This window comes from Anticarsia gemmatalis, chromosome 24, assembly GCF_050436995.1.
Source record: "Anticarsia gemmatalis isolate Benzon Research Colony breed Stoneville strain chromosome 24, ilAntGemm2 primary, whole genome shotgun sequence".
Classification (NCBI taxonomy): Eukaryota; Metazoa; Arthropoda; class Insecta; order Lepidoptera; family Erebidae; genus Anticarsia; species Anticarsia gemmatalis.
Window position 1 is genome coordinate 2,938,415 of NC_134768.1, and position 16,772 is coordinate 2,955,186.

Below are 16,772 nucleotides of genomic sequence, written 5' to 3' on the forward strand. Positions count from 1 at the left end.
TTTATATGTTTGTAAAAGTCCCCGCAACACAAGAGCAATTCAAATTGCGGGACAAACCATTTCTATATTGACATTATTTTACCACAAATTCATAATCAGTTCGTGGTCGTCTTGGCCTAGCGTGGTGGACTATGGCCTAACTTGCTCCCGTTCCGAAAGTAAGCACGTGCTTCCTCTCAGATTATTGACGGTCCCACTGCTTGGCACGTGCCAAGATTTGGGACGGTAACGAATTCAATTTCTAAATGTTAGGATACCTTTGACGCAACACAGGGTCCACTCCTACAGTAGGTTCATCGAGGATCAGCAGCTCAGGATCATGGATCAAAGCCGCTGCCAACGACGTTCTTCTTTGCTGACCACCTGACAGGTTCTTTACTTGTCTGAAAATAAATACATTATAATTATTAATAAAATTCAATAATTTATAGCTAGACATTCACGATTCTGTTGCAAAACCATTTACCCTGTAACTGTTGTCACCAGTTACCCTATAACTGGTGACATCTAGCGGTTGAGGATAAAACTGAAAACGTAGAGCTGGATAAAAAATGATTTTGTTGTTATTTAATGGGTGTATTTTGCGTTTCTTAAGCATCTTTGTGTTATAATAATAATTAAAATTGTTAAATAAGGTTCAAAGGTACAATAAATTCACACTCGTTCTGTAATGGGTCAAACTTCAGATTCTTAATTATTATACAGGGGAGAAAACAATGGAGAGCCTTGGAAGAAATTGTTTAAAATATTGAAGTTATCTTAATTCACTGAAAGGAAACGAGTTTTTTTTATTATAAACAAAAATAACTGCATTTTAATATTTTTTATTAATGCTTACTTGAACCGGGAAAAGAAAATTAAAATTAAGTTTCCATTTTATTCGACTTACCTGTTAGGGTTGGGTAGCTGCAGCAAGGTTATCAGAAAGTCTATGCGTTCCTCTACATCCTTAGTGTCCATGTTCGCGATCCAGCCGAAGTATATCAATGTTTCTCTGATGGAAAACTCGCCGAAGAGAGCAATTTCCTGAAAGAAAAATAAATCTTTATTTTAACCTATTTTTTAATATAGAAACTCGTTTTAACGGTCAACGTGTGGTAGTTGTAAGTGGTTTAAATAATCGCGAATGTCACTTCAATATGCAGTAAATAACTGTATAATTCTATATTATTTCCTTTTAAAAATTACAAACAACAAAGTATCGTCAGTCCATGACATTGGGCCGAAATTAAATTAAATGGAACCTAATGGTACCTACCTAATAAATGGTATTAGAATAGTTAAATGTTTGAAAAAGAAATCATAACTAAGTGTATCAACTCTTTATTTAACGTTAGTCACAAGCCTCAGTTATATTTACACTATAAAAAGTTAACACAAATTTTCATTGTATTTCTTGTAACTGCAATCATATTTTCTACAAATTGCAACAAATTATCTTGAACAATAAGTACAAAATAAGACACATTGTGACCACAAACATAATTTATATTACTAACAATGGCCACTATATGTCAAGACGTCTATAAAAATGTTTTATGTGCTATTTATGTCACGAAATAAATTGTAGTTACTTAGTTATTTAAATTATATAATATCGAAGAAGAACTTCGATATTATTAATCAAGCAGTTTTTGGTTTTAAAAGGCAAAAGATAGAAGACATAACATAACGCCATCTATCGATTCGATATGACATTAATTAAAGAAAAAAGACCCCATCGCTGTAATATTTTCGGTCAGACTATATTTTTTTGTAAGTTATTAAATCACTATCAACATACGTTAATCATATAAAGATATTTTCTGTAATGGTGGTTTTCGTGAGCCTTGACGCTTAAACACCCTAAGTCTTTAAGTATTTAAAAAACTAAACCCATAGTTTGCTAGCTTTCATTTCATGATTGTGAAGGTTCAAAATAAAACACAACACGACAAATACTCCGTTGTGCAGTGGTTTAGGTCGCCACGCAGATACCACTGTGTCGTGAGGCCGTGGGTTCGATTCCCACACGGAATAATAAGTTAGAGTTAGAGTTATTTGTGCGATCCACAAATAATTATTTCGGGTCGGGTTGTACTTTGTGTCCGTTATTTGTATGTTTGTAAAAAGTCCCCGCGACACAAGAAAAATTATTAGTGCGGGAGTTGTCTTTAAAAAAAAAGAAAATACAGTTTGCTTTTGTCATGTAGTCGCAATGATGACTAAGCTTCCATTTTTTGCATATTATAAACCAGTACTAAAAATTCTCATCACGTATTGCATAGACGTAAAACAGCTAATTTAAATGCATATTACTTTAAATCCGTGATTTTCTTTCATTCCCACGTCATTGTCATATATCATTGTTTTTTGCAAACATTTAATTAAATTTAATCCTTATTAGGCAAATATGCAATTATTATTTTGCATTTACATTTAAATACTGTTTATATTAAGCTTATGAAAAGGTTATTTCGGATATACGTAAAAATAAGAATAAATATATTTTTCTTACTTCTAATAATTATAGCTACTAGTGTCTTCTTTTGATTTTGAAATAATAATGTTATGTGTTTTGTACATAAATGTTTATTTTTGTTGATTTCCTTAAATAAATAAGAGATTCCAAAAAATAAAATCTCAAATCACTTTCATATCTATGTTTTTAATGTCTGAAAATGTTTGACACTTAGGGCAATATTTTTGACATCTTCATTGGCGTTTCAACAACAAAAGTTCGAGAGTAGCGTATCGAAAAGTAGAGGAAGTCCATCTAAAGCACCCGTTTCAATAGCACCTATCCTAATCCACGAAGACCACCTATCAAATTTTATATATTATTGACTAGCTGACCCGCGCAACTTCGCTTGCGTCACATAATAGAGAATAGGTTAAAATTTTCCCCGTTTTTGAAACTTTTTTTTACTGGTACCCTGCTCCTGTTGGTCGTAGCGTGATGATATAATATAGCCTTCCTCAATAAATGGGCTATATAACACCGAAAGAATTTTTCAAATCGGACCAGTAGTTCCCGAGATTAGCACATATAAACAAACAAACAAACAAACTCTTCAGCTTTATAATATTAGTATAGATCCCTTCGTAGAGAAGCTAGGTGTTATTCGAGCGGGTGCTCTAGATGAACTACCCCGAAAAGTCTTCGCTTTGAATGATGAATTCCTGGCAACATGTTTCTTTTACATTATCAAGTGTACAATGAAGGTAAAAATAAAAAAACCATGTGTTCTTCACTATTGTCATAGCAATTTGTGTCCAGAAAGCGTCTAACAACCCATTATATAACCTTTACCCCATAGGAAATAGAGCCTTATTACATGGAACTAAAGTAGTATATGATTATGTAACAACCACCTTAGTTATCAAGGAAAATTCGACCTTGTGTGATAGAGCTAAGGTTGTAAATGTGTTGTGTGGTAGTAATAAAATGGTTCAGCCAATGTCACAGGTACAGTTTAAGCAAAAATATGTAGGTTTTGTCACATTTTCCATAGATTTCTGTAGTAAAAAAAATTATAAAATAGTAAAATTGCTTCTGTTAATTTATACATCTCATACATACAAACATACATAATATCACGCAGGTTTAGGCAAAGGTGTATGAAATACACTCACGTTTCGCCATTGATAATATTCGTCTCATGTGATAGGGGCAAGCCTATTTCAATCTGCAATATTAGGTACTAAGCCCCGGGCTGCGATTTAAATTATTCAGATATGAATTATAAAAGACCTATTGCACTTTGCTCGACTTGGAATTCAAACCCGAGATCTCATAATCAGCAGTCTGATCCAATATTATTTTACTATTACTCTATCCTTATGACTAATAGCATCAATTAAATTCAAAGTTTTATTCAAAAATATGACAGTGTATACGTATTTTTGCTCGTAACTGTACGTATCAATGACAGTGAAGTGATCGCCGAAGCGTTGCTTCGTTGCGTGATCGTTTATGTAATTGTAGGCCACTGGGATTTCTTAAGTACTGAATTGTTTAGTGTGGATCTGTTGTTGTTGTTGTTTTTTACGTTAAACACCTCAATTTCTTCCTACGCTGACGTCAATGGCTTACAAATATACAACATATTCTATGGTACACTGCACAGCGATGCTGACGTATGTGCAGAATTTTTCATTATAATACGCAATCGGGTGTCGTCGTAGGACTTCACCAACGTATACAGTTAATGATTTAGTTTAGTAGTAACGGTAGCTAAAGGAGGCACAGATGGATGACCATTTAGTTAAGTCTTTGCAACCGTTGCAACAATATTTTAATACCTATCCCTGATTTTATGCACCTATTTTTTTATCTCTACATATCTTGAAGGTAAACTGGGAAAAGAACTGGTATTATTTTTGGAATTAAATTCATCTTGTACGTCCTTTGTCTATATGAAATCGAAGAGGCTTATTAATGATTGCACAAAAGAATAAGCAGGTATTTCTTCTTCATGTAATTTCTTATGAGATGTACTAACCTGAGGCATATATCCTATTCTAGGTCCAGGCACGCCACTGCCAGGGCTGCCGGGTTTTCCGCCCAGCACCCAGATCTCTCCAGAGTTCAGTCTTCTTCTGCCAACGATGCAGGATAGAAGAGTCGTCTTGCCACATCCTGAGGCTCCCAAAAGACCGTAGCTGGAAGAGAAAATATGTTTATCATTATACCCCTAAAATTAGTATCTCTTTCTCTTTCTGGCTGTTCATCTCATATGATGGTGGGGTCAGCCTCCTTATACTAGCATTAAACAAAGAATTTCACTTGCATATGATTTATATTTAAAACAGATCCAAAACAAACTTAAAAGCGAACCTCATGCTTTCTGGCAACATATCGCTAGCCTAAAATCTAAGGGTGGATTTCAACCCCGTGTGACGTATGAGGGTAAGGAACACGTAGGAATTGATGCCGCGCAAGCTTTCTCAAACTATTTCTCTAGTGTTTTTCTACCTGATACTCCTTCATTAGATTTCAACATTCATCTTGACAATAGTCAACCAAACAATGCTAATTTTGTGCACATTCATACAATAGAAGAAGCCGATCTGAATATTGCCATAAAAAGACTAAAACCCAATTCCGCTATCGGTCCTGATAACATACCTGCTTACATTTTCAAAGGATGCAAAGATCATCTTTGCTCCCCAATCCTCCATATATTTAATCTAGCACTATCGACCGGCGAATATCCCAAGCGTTGGAAAATTTCGCGAGTGAAACCAATCCCTAAAACATCTGATACCACGCAAGTTGAAAATTACCGTCCAATTGCAATCCTCTCTTCTTTAGCTAAAATATTTGAGTCCATATTACATGCAAAACTTAGTATACAGATTCAACCGTATCTCAGTGATTCACAGCATGGTTTTCGACCAAACAGATCCGTAAACACAAACCTCTTAAGTTTAGTTGGTATTATTTCACAGCATTTAGATAAAGGCACACAAGTTGACGTTTTGTATTTTGATTTTAAAAAGGCTTTTGATCGCGTAGACAATGATGTGCTACTTAGTAAGCTTGAAAAAATAGGATTTTCTCACCAGCTTCTAAAATTTTTTTCAAGCTATCTACGTGATCGACAACAGTATGTTTGTCATGGTTGCTACGTGTCTACATCGTACCACACTCGGTCTGGAGTAAGTCAAGGTTCTATATTAGGTCCATTATTATTTGGCATTATGGTGAATGATCTGGAGTCAGTTTTAAAACGGTGTAAGTGCCTACTTTACGCCGACGATCTGAAGATAATTCACGGTGTGGAAAAGAGCTCTGACACTATGTCAATACAGGAAGATATTGACGCGGTACTTGAATGGAGCTTAAATAATAAACTCCTTTTTAACACTTCCAAGTGCTCCGTCATGACGTTTAGTCGTGCGCATAATCCACACCACGTGCAATATTATTTAGGTTCGGAGCCAATAGTTCGTGTCAGCTCTGTTAAAGACTTAGGAGTAGTATTTGATCCGCGCCTAACGTTTCACGATCACATGAGAGGACTGACGGCTGATTGTTTTAAAAGACTTGGCTTTGTTTTAAGAAATATGCGTGACTTTCAAAATCCTTTAACGATAAAAACTGTTTACATATCTCTGGTTAGAAGCAAATTGGAGTCATCCTCAATTGTATGGAACCCACACGAAAGCACTTATACCTTAATTTTAGAGAGGGTCCAGAAAGCGTTTTTAAGGTTTTTATATAGGAAACAATTTGGTTATTACCCTTTTCTTTATCCAACATCGTTTTTACTGGGCATGCTGAACTTTAACTCCTTAGAATTAAGGCGTAACTATGGGTTGCTTATTTTTGCCTGTCAGGCTCTGCGAGGTTTATCTGACTGTCCAGATATTGTTGAACAATTGGTTAGACTATATGTTCCAATTGTACCTAGTGTCCAACTAAGACCACGTCAGCACCCTTTACTAGCCGTACCAGCGGCGCGCACTGTATCGCACGCGAACTCGCCTCTCGTACGTATGCTTACGCTGCTTAATGCTCTCCTGGCCGCAGCACCACAATGTGATTTATTTGCCTCGAGTTGGGCCAATTTATGTCGTCAATGTTTTCATTTTTGTGAGAAAGAATATTGATATATAATAAGAATATTATGTTTTTACAGTAGAGTTTATTGTGATCTTTTTTCTTTGTGTGTTTTTTCTTTCTTTTTTATTTCTTGTTTTCAATATTATATACAGATTACTCTGTTACTTTGAAATGTACAATGACTTGGATATAAATCTGTAATGTTGTATGTTTATGTAAAATAAATAAATAAATAAATAAATAAATAAATACTCTCCCTCCTCTTTGCCTTATCTTTGACGTCCTCTTCCTCAACCTCACATGCTTGAAGGTGTTTACGGACAGAATACAATCAATAGGAAAGAAAATGGTAAAAAAAATACAGGTAAATCGAATCAGGTAATAATAAAAATAAAATATATTTTTGACCTCATTCATATTTACACTTGACATAATGCCTAACTTGATTTTTATATAAATTCAAATCGGACTATGCAAACAGTATAAACAAAGAACTTAATACGGGGATTTACAAGAACTAATGTCATTGACTTTGAACTTCCATGTCAACCCGATTGCACCGGCCGTAGGTTAGTCATGATCTTGATTATCTAATCAAATGATCAGTGATATGTCGATCAACACCTAGGGGAATCACCTGGCAGGTCACGAACAACGTACATGCTATGCACTATCTTTATTTAAAAAGGTCCGGTGATGGGTATAATTCACATTTTCTTTGTGCGTTGTTAAAATTCATGTAATGAAGAGATAAGGTCTTTTACCTAATCTTTTATAATAACAAAAAAAAATATATATTCACAGAACTAGTCCCTATAATTTGAGAATAATTTCAATCATATTGTTGAAATCTGGATTCCCTAGATGGGTCATTGTCATAACCGCATAAAATTGTGTTACAAGTGGAAATTCATAGTTTAAATGTTTATTAGGGAGCATAGTCTAATTTTATAGTCAAGATGATATTAACTATTTCATGATTACGTATTTAGAAATACAGATATAATAAAAAATAAATATATACAAAATTGTTTCGAAAGAAAAGTCCGTCTCGGTGGACCGTTACTGTGCTGTCTCCTCACATAAATTTGTAAATATAAAAAAAAATATATAATTGTGCTAGCCTTTAAGGATATTTTCCTAAACTAGACATTTTGTTTATCATAATAAGAAAATGACAAAAAAATTGGATTAAAATCAAGACACTTCCTGCAGTCTAAAATAATGTTATTAAAAAAAACATCTATTCGATGGACTTATGTATTTACACCAGATAGCTACGAAAAAAATAAAATTTTGTGAAGGGAACGTTATTTATGAACACGTTATATACTCAGTTGCCCCCGTGTAGCGCACAGTTTCCTGTTGAACACGCACGAATAAAGTTACAGGTGATCGTAGGTAAATAGTTGACTGTGTCAAAGGTGAGTGTGTCTTTTCGGTTCCTTCTGAATTTCGGTAATTTATATCTTAATAATTTATAGTTTTACATAATAGTTAAGAGTAAGATGTGATTTATCATTATAGGCTTATAACTGTAACATAAGCTAAAATTAATGCTTGGTATGGGACATTTTGTTACGAAAGTATATTCGGTGGACATCTTTTCTGTGGACTTTCTATAAATTTGTGTCCGCCGAAAAGACGAATGCCCACCGAGTGGATCAAATGTTACGTATTTTGTATGTATGTTTTGCAAGTTGCTGTTTTTTTGTATGTGCCTTGTTTAGGGTTCTGCTTGCTTTTTTCCGCCATTTTAGAATATGTCCAGAACCAGAAAAAAAATGACTGACGACAAGAAGAAGAAAAAAAGACGCGAGCAGAAGAAATTAAGTATGAGGAAAGCAAGAAAACGACTTAAAAAAGATCCAGTAGCTTTAGAAGAAAAGCGGAAGAAAGATAGAGAGTATAAGAAAAATCGCAAGGAAAAATTATTAAGACTATAAATAATTTATCAGATAGACGTATGCCCGTGCCGATTTCTATTCTCAGCCCCCTACCGAGAATGCCAAGCCCTCTTAGTCCTAACTGGAGTCCAATTGTTCAACAGCTGTTTCAGTCGATAGACAGGAAAAAGTCAGGACCAAGAACTATTAGCCCCCAAATCAACGAATTTGAACCAACTTGTTCCGAGTTTCTGCGTGGACTAAGAAGTCGAAAACGCCTAGAGTATGCTGATATTTACTTCCACAGTTCAAGTTCACCACCTGTATCAAGACCAGACACACCAAAGAAGTACACCAGAAGCAAGTACAACATTTTTGGTCATCATCAGAGGATGAAGATATATTGTCCACCAAAAATACGGGTCTATCCCACTAGTCCCGTTGAGTTGTCCCGTGACGGGACAACTGGCACTATTTTGTCCCAGTTGTCCCGTGGCGGGACAAGTGACACTGTTTTGGTGCCAGTTGTCCCGTTGCAGAAAAATCACGGGACTAATGGGACAGACAGAAGGGTCAAAACAACTGGTTCCATTGAGTTGTTGTGTGACAACAGGTACTTGGTACTTTGGTAAGATAGCAGGCGTTATACAAACTAGTACATTTAAACAAGGGTAGATATCTCAAATGGAAAATGCACTATACTTGTGTAGATAAATTGTAAAACCAAAGATATTAAAACCTATGTCTTAGTAATAATACTTAAAGTGTACACAGGGATAGTTACCGGATTGTGTCCCATTACATCTTTGTTATACTAAAACTGTCTAAAAGGGTCTCTACGAGTTCGCTTACTATACAAGCCTAAATGGTAAAAAAAAACTTTTTGTGAATTTAAAGTTTACATAGATAAGCGTACAATTCATCATCTGCTATCTTACCAAAGTACCAAGTACCTGTTGTCACACAACAACTCAATGAAACCAGTTGTTTTGACACTTCCGTCTGTCCCATTAGTCCCGTGATTTTTCTGCAACGGGACAACTGGCACCAAAATAGTGTCACTTGTCCCGCCACGGGACAACTGGGACAAAATAGTGCCAGTTGTCCCGTCACGGGACAACTCAACGGGACTAGTGGGATAGACCCAAAAATACCAAATCTTTTCGGTGGACACAGTGAGATTATTTTTTTTTAATGTTTTATGACACTTCATTATGTTTTTGTTGATTTGTTTATAAATTAAAGAAGGATTTATATTATTTTATTGTAAGTTAATTTGATTATGTTGATTAATTTCTTACTTAATTGCACTTTTAGTACATTCGGTAGACACCTATGTCTTTCCGGTAGAACAATAAAAACGTTATTTTTAAATATCTTTTGTAATTCTTTACTTTGATCTCAAACAACAATTTATATTTGTTATGATTGATATGTTTTATTCTTTGAAAAAAACAGTGTTTTTTTATTTTTTTTTATTTAGACCCTGTTTTGACAATGACCCAGATACAGCAAAAGAAAAGACGCTTTTTTGCTTTTACAATACTTATTCAAAATATATTTGATATACTTACATAGCGCCTTTTGGTACAGTCATGTTCAGTCCATCTAAAATAACATTTGGACTCTTCGCAGTACCATATCGTTTGTGTGCCCGTCTCACGCATACCGCCTGTTGTTTTCTGCAAATAAATCATTCAGAATTTCAATATTTTCACCCCATTTCCCCGGTTTCTGGAAGGGTGTGTGAGGTTTTGTGTGAGATGTTGTGAAGACAGATTACGTTAGGTATTCTGAAGTCGTTGACACATTTTTGATGGAGGAAAAATACAGTACAGACACTTTGTTACCCCAAGATGTGTAGGCTTTGTATAACATTGGACTGGTTGCTATGCAAAGAGATGAAGGAAAATAAAATTCGATTTGATGTCGAAATAACCCCATATAATTATACCCAATATAGACTGAGCACCATAGCACTGTTGTTTTAAGGCATGTTTATATTACATTGTGTTTTGGCTTGCAATTTAGTGTTCAATTGTGTCTAAGTATCTGATTTTTGATTCGTTGAACACTTTCCAATCTCGAATACGAGCAATTCTAGCAAAAATTTAAAGCCATTTCTTTTGTCTACACTTAAACCTTTCTACTTGTTGTCAGATTTGGGTACAAATCCGAGACATCTTTTATTTCAGTTAGTTAGTTTTTTATAATCGATGCACAATTACACGGCCGCACGAATGGAAGAGAGTTACAAGTAAAATTTAGCTGATAATAAATGTTTTGTTAGTGTTCTTACCTAGAGGCTACAGTACTCTTCTGTGTCTTGAACTGTTTGTTCCTCCTGGCGATGAGCTCCTCCTCTATGGTGCTTATTGTGATGGGAGGGTCCGCCCTCACGTCCTCCATCGATATTGTCGCTCCCTCATTGTCGTATCCTGGCATTTTGACTGTAGGACAAAGAAAGCTTATGTTATTCATCGAAAAAAATAATTGTAAACATGATACTGCTGTGATAATTCTGTTGTAAACGAGTTTTATATACGCTCACCTCCGGTTTCTGAGTACATTTAACGTGTGAAACTCATATAAAAAAACGCTATTGAATAGATAAACTACCGCTAAATGTACCTACCTCAGAAACCGGGGGTCAGTGTATTAAAGTTTACAAGACCATATTATTATTTATTACTCGACATTTCGACTGAGTTACACCGGTTAGGGTCACAGGCAAATGGAAAAATCGTCAATACTGTTTTTGATAAGATGCAATGTACTTTTTTAAGATCTGAAATTTGGCATGTATTTATATTCCTTGAGGAGTGTATGGGAACACTCATAGAGAATTCATAAAGAAATAAAAAAATGACAAATGATTATCTTCAAAGTAATGACCCGAGGGCGTTACAGAAGCAAAACTTTGTTCAAAACTTTTTATCACGACGGACGGTGTCATTCGCGTGAAAAGCTACTACGTAATATATTCACAAAAACAGCATTATATTTTCGAAAATTAATATAATTAAATTAAACATACATTTTAGTGAAATTAAATTTATGTGAGAGAAAAATGAAGAACAATGATATTAACCCATTATAATTAAATGAACAATAATTAAGTAAATTATATTACATTATAAACTTATGCATTTAATTAAAATGTACAATGGCGTATTTCATATTACTTTATTTTGAAGTAAATTTACATTATGTATTCGTTTAAATATTGTTTATAATTAATAATAAATTACAGTTTAAGATTGAAAATAAAATTCACCTTTTATTACGTACAACAATTGATTCTACGTTCTTTTTATTATAGTAAGTGTTATAAAGTTTGCCAAGAAGTTCATTACTCTTTTACGCAATAATTACTGACTTGATCTCGATAAAAATTTGGCTCCGGGATATTTTATAACATGGGTAACCACATTATGATACTCTAGTACCCTTTGGAAATGTTCTTATTACGATATATGCATTCTCAATTGATTTGTTACAATCAATTTTCAATTTCGTTCATAATTTTATTAATACTGTCTGTAAAATCCCAAAACCTAGAAATAATTCGTAATTAAAAGTTTCATCATAGATAACCAGCTTTTTTTACATTTGCGTCAGATATTCGCGTCAATCGCAAAAACAGCCCATGTTTATGTATTTTGAATATTTTTTCTCTAAATAACATATAATTATTATGGTAAAAGAAAAATGGACAGTTTTAACGACAAATATATTTCAAAAATCATTTAACACTGCCTCCGTACCTTGAATTTTTGTTTTAATTGAAAATTAAAATCCTTGTATGTGTCATCTTATTTATACATATCGAATATTTGCATATTTCTACATAATTATATATGTGCCTTCCATAGTAACGTATATTTACTAAGAAAATACAGGTTTCTTAGATATACGCATATAGATATTATTGCGGTATTTCCCAGAAAGATTGACTTCGATCGCGGACTTTCGATGCCGTGACGTTATCATAATAAAAAAAATCAAGGCTTGTTAGAATGTCTATAGATGAGTAGACATATAAAAATTACGTTATATTATATTTTTTCCATTATGGTAAAAAGGTAAGTACAGACCAAAGAACGTAACTAGCTACAACCCTTCAAACTGTTACCCCTATCGCGTAAATTCACAAATTATCTAATAAATAGTTACTTCTTTAGGTTTTTATGGCAGTTGAACGATGAACATTTTGGAAATTGTTTAGTTATTATTTAAAAGGTCTTACTTTTCACTTGATCCTATTAAATTTATTTCAATTTTTACGAGTAGTTTTTGTGATATCCTTACACTTTAGATACATTGATGATATGATCAAGTAATTTTTGCGACAGTAATAAAATACTTTGAATTCAGTTTTCAATTATAATAATTAAAAATCTTAACTATACCATGACAAATACTTATCACCGCCACGTTAATTGTTTCGTTCTTGAGACATCTTAAATGTCATTTATTTTTAGCTGTCATGACTCATTGTCTTGTTATGGAAATATTCTTAATCTTGGGAATTCAGAATAAAATATTTCCATCTACAGACGTTCAAGGGTTTCCTTTGTTTCGTAAAACTAACGTATTTTTAAGAAAATATAAATATATTTTTTAAGGTAGTATGGTTAGTCATATATTCGTAGAAGTAACCAATAAGTGTGTTTTATTTAGGCAGTCGAGGAATCAAACTTAAGGCAACACACCAATTTTGAAGTTATGTGCATATTAGAAAGGAGCTGTCACTTCTTCTGACGATCAGGGTAAATATTGAGATAAAATCCTACATGCCTGAGAGTCTTTTATATACGTAATGTTATAGTACAACAAAAAACTTATTTCCAAATAAAGAAATTGTATCTGACCATTGTATTAACCTGCGGGTTACTGATATTTTAAATCCTGAATTTATTTATACCTCAACCAGCCGCGAATCTTGCAAACAGGGCTCTCTAGTAAGAAGTTCGACTATTGTATGATTGTATCACAATATGACACACCAGTAGCACGATTCTCTACAATCGGAACCATCGAGTTTTTTTTGTTTTTTTTTAAAAAGACAACTCCCGCACTAATAATTGCTCTTGTGTCGCGGGGACTTTTACAAACATACAAACAACGAACACAAAGCACAACCAGACCCGCAACAATTATTTGTGAATCGCACAAATTATTGTTCCGTGTGGGAATCGAACCCACGACCTCCCGTTGCAGTGGTATCGGCGTGGCGTCCTAAACCACTGCGCCACGGAGGCAGTCGCGAGTTTCGAGAGTTTAACATTTAAAATGTACTGCCAAAATAGTTTCTACGACGCCCACTAGAGGCGCTGAACTGATTGTCATACAACATTTTTCGATAGCCGTTTGTCGGTAGTCGGTAGTGGTAGTGAATCGAGGTATAGCATTGTATGTGTAATTAAAATTCTCATTTGTATATAATTTCACAATCTTTGCCAAATATTATTTCGACCAGTTATCCTCAAGTAAGGTTAAGTAACGTTACTTAGAAAAAATAACTGCTTAGTAATATCCGACCAGTGTTTATGAAAGCTTGTAGCCCAAGGTCTTCACTACAAATTAGTTATTACATACTTATAATATTCATGTTTAGATTATTATGTATGTCTGTAAGAATTCAACGGTTAGGTCAACGGACATTTTTTCCTGTCATGTAATTTAATTTAAATTTCCTGCCAAATAATTTAATTTAATATTTTTTTAAATTTTGACATATTTCTGAGAATGTCTGTGCAGAAATAGAAATGACACTAACTATAGAATGATGAGTGGATTCGGAGAACGTTCGGTATTTTTAATTTCAATTAGAATATTATCAATAGTAGCTCAGACTTTGGTAATGCTCTCGGCAATCATCGTACGGGACTAACTTTGTAAATGGTGAAATAGATGCATCTGAATTTCATACAGATTCTCTTCTCGTTTTATGTTATAAATCAAATGAAACAAAAGAGAATCATCAAAATTCGTCCACAGAGTAAAAAGGTATGAGGTAACAAACATAAAAAAATGGCATACAGTCGAATTGAGAACCTCCTCCTTTTTTAAGTTGGTTAAAAATTAAATTGATATTCACATAAAATTCTGTTTTTATGCCTAGAGTCTGAATGAAAAAAGTTGATGCTTAATCAAGAAAAAATATAAGTACGAGTATTTTGGGTGCGTAATCTTCACTCGCAAGGTCAGTTAAAGCTAGTCGTTTAAAATAATCTATAATTTCCTGTTGAATACTATTACACAGTAATGAGAGCCTAGACTGTCAATTAGAAGGCCTCGGGTTCATATCCATGGTCACTTACTTATAAAATTAATGTGTTGTAAAATTATAATTACTTGTGAATATTATTTAGCGATAAAATATGAAGCAAGAAGTGGTTGATTATATTGAAGTCTTATAATTTATTTAGTTAGGTCAAATGTACCTTAGGTCGATTATTGAAACAAATTACAGTTCATTACAAAACTCAGTTTAGAAGAATCAAAAAGGAAAACCTTTAACTCGGATTCCATAGATTTGTGGCAGCTTAGCATTTGATTTAGCATTTGAGTTGATATTTGCGTGCTTCGGAGGGCACGAGCAATGTTAAATTAGAGTAACAGTTGTTTAACTTTCAGTCTACTTGAACAACTATGACTCTAGGTTGACCACTAACCATATGACATATCCTGCTAATATTATCAACGCAAAAGTTCGCGAGGTTTGATGTTTGCATGTTTTTGTGCGCGTACATTACTCGTTTGTAACCCAAAACTACTGAACGCATTTACCTGAAAATTGGTACACACTACACAGATAGTTTATTACCTGGATTAACGCGAAAGATACGTTTACCTTGGTAAATCTTTTCACGCGAACGAAGTCGCGAGCAGATACTATTTAGTAATAAATAACTCTTGGCGATACTTTATAATATTATTATGGCATTCATAATATCTCTCAAGCTAGGTCAGAAGTCAATTGCCTGGCCAGTGCAGCCACATTATAAGAAAATATTACTTGTCTTATGTTTTTTCACACGGAACATAGAAAACAGGTTTTTTATTAAATGTAATTGTGCGTAAGCGCCAAGCGGTGATCAATAAATCATTTAATTCTAATAAATCTTATTGACAATATGTTTATGTATAATTGATTATTTATTTTATATAACTAGCTGACCCGCGCAACTTCGCTTGCGTCCCATAAGAGAGAATTGGTCATAATTTTCCCCGTTTTTGTAACATTTTTACTGTTACTCTGCTCCTATTGGTCGTAGCGTGATGATATATAGCCTATAGCCTTCCTCGGTGAATGGGCTATCTAACACTGAAAGAATTTTTCAAACCGAACTAGTAGTTTCTGAGATTAGCGCGTTCAAACAAACAATCAAACAAACAAACTCTTCAGCTTTATAATATTAAGTATAGTAGTATAGATTATTATTATGGTAAGATATAATGGTTATGTATGACAAGATGTATGGATATGAATGAGGCAAGGGAAGTTTGTAAGAATCGTACTAAGTGGCGTTCTTTGCTCTTTGCTTATCTCTGTGGGGAAAAAGGCGTGATTTTATGTATGTATATGTATATGTAAGATTTTCCACTGATCATAACTTATAAGCTTCTGCGCTTGCTAATTCATGCATGTATAAAATATAATAGAATACGGAATTGTTACCTGCGCAGAAACGTCAGGCATCAGGTATTCAGCATATTTTCAAAAGTTTTTCTAAGCCCCTAAAAATAACATACACCTATTAATTATAAAGCTATTTCTTGCACATAGTAAATAAAAACCTTTAAAAAAAGTTGTTTTGTACAAGTCGGTACTAAGTAGTATGGAAAATTACTATTGTTAAGTTGTTTATCCACGTATGAGGACGTATTATTCAATTACAGTGTCATATGATTCATATGCATTTACTTTATACTGAAAGTAGTTTCCGGAAGGTAAATACTTAAATAAGCAGTTATAATGCGTTCGTACCGTAAACCTTTAGTTATGTAATCAATGCCTGTAGTTGTAAGTTTGTTATCACTCATGATGCGTTTGACGCAAGGCCTTCTTAATAAATTATAGAATTCGGGAATTAACACGAACACGCAAAAATGCGTGTTTGTGTTAAATATGCTTAGACTGCCTAACGTTTCGGCGCAGGTTAAACTCGCCGTGGTTGCAGGCTGACTGAAGTAATTCTCTTTAAACTCTATTTCATTTCATCAAAATCGGTTAAGCAGTTTGACCGCGAAAGCATAACAGACGAAGCGAAATCCCGTGGCATTATTGTTATGAGAAATTAAATCACAAATACCTAACGATAATCACA

General features: G+C 33.9%; 1 protein-coding gene across 1 annotated transcript in view; it reads right to left on the reverse strand.

Moving 5' to 3' along the window:
* osy (ABC transporter oskyddad) overlaps window positions 1–16,772 on the reverse strand; it is a 79,751-nt gene that overhangs the window by 22,289 nt on the left and 40,690 nt on the right. Inside the window, exons 2-6 of the mRNA XM_076130511.1 lie at window positions 10,736–10,885; window positions 10,011–10,118; window positions 4,485–4,644; window positions 890–1,026; window positions 258–383 (exon numbers count right to left, since the gene is read on the reverse strand). Of these exons, the coding sequence (XP_075986626.1) occupies window positions 258–383; window positions 890–1,026; window positions 4,485–4,644; window positions 10,011–10,118; window positions 10,736–10,881 (677 nt within the window). The 5' untranslated portion in view covers window positions 10,882–10,885. The remainder of the gene's footprint in view (window positions 1–257; window positions 384–889; window positions 1,027–4,484; window positions 4,645–10,010; window positions 10,119–10,735; window positions 10,886–16,772) is intronic.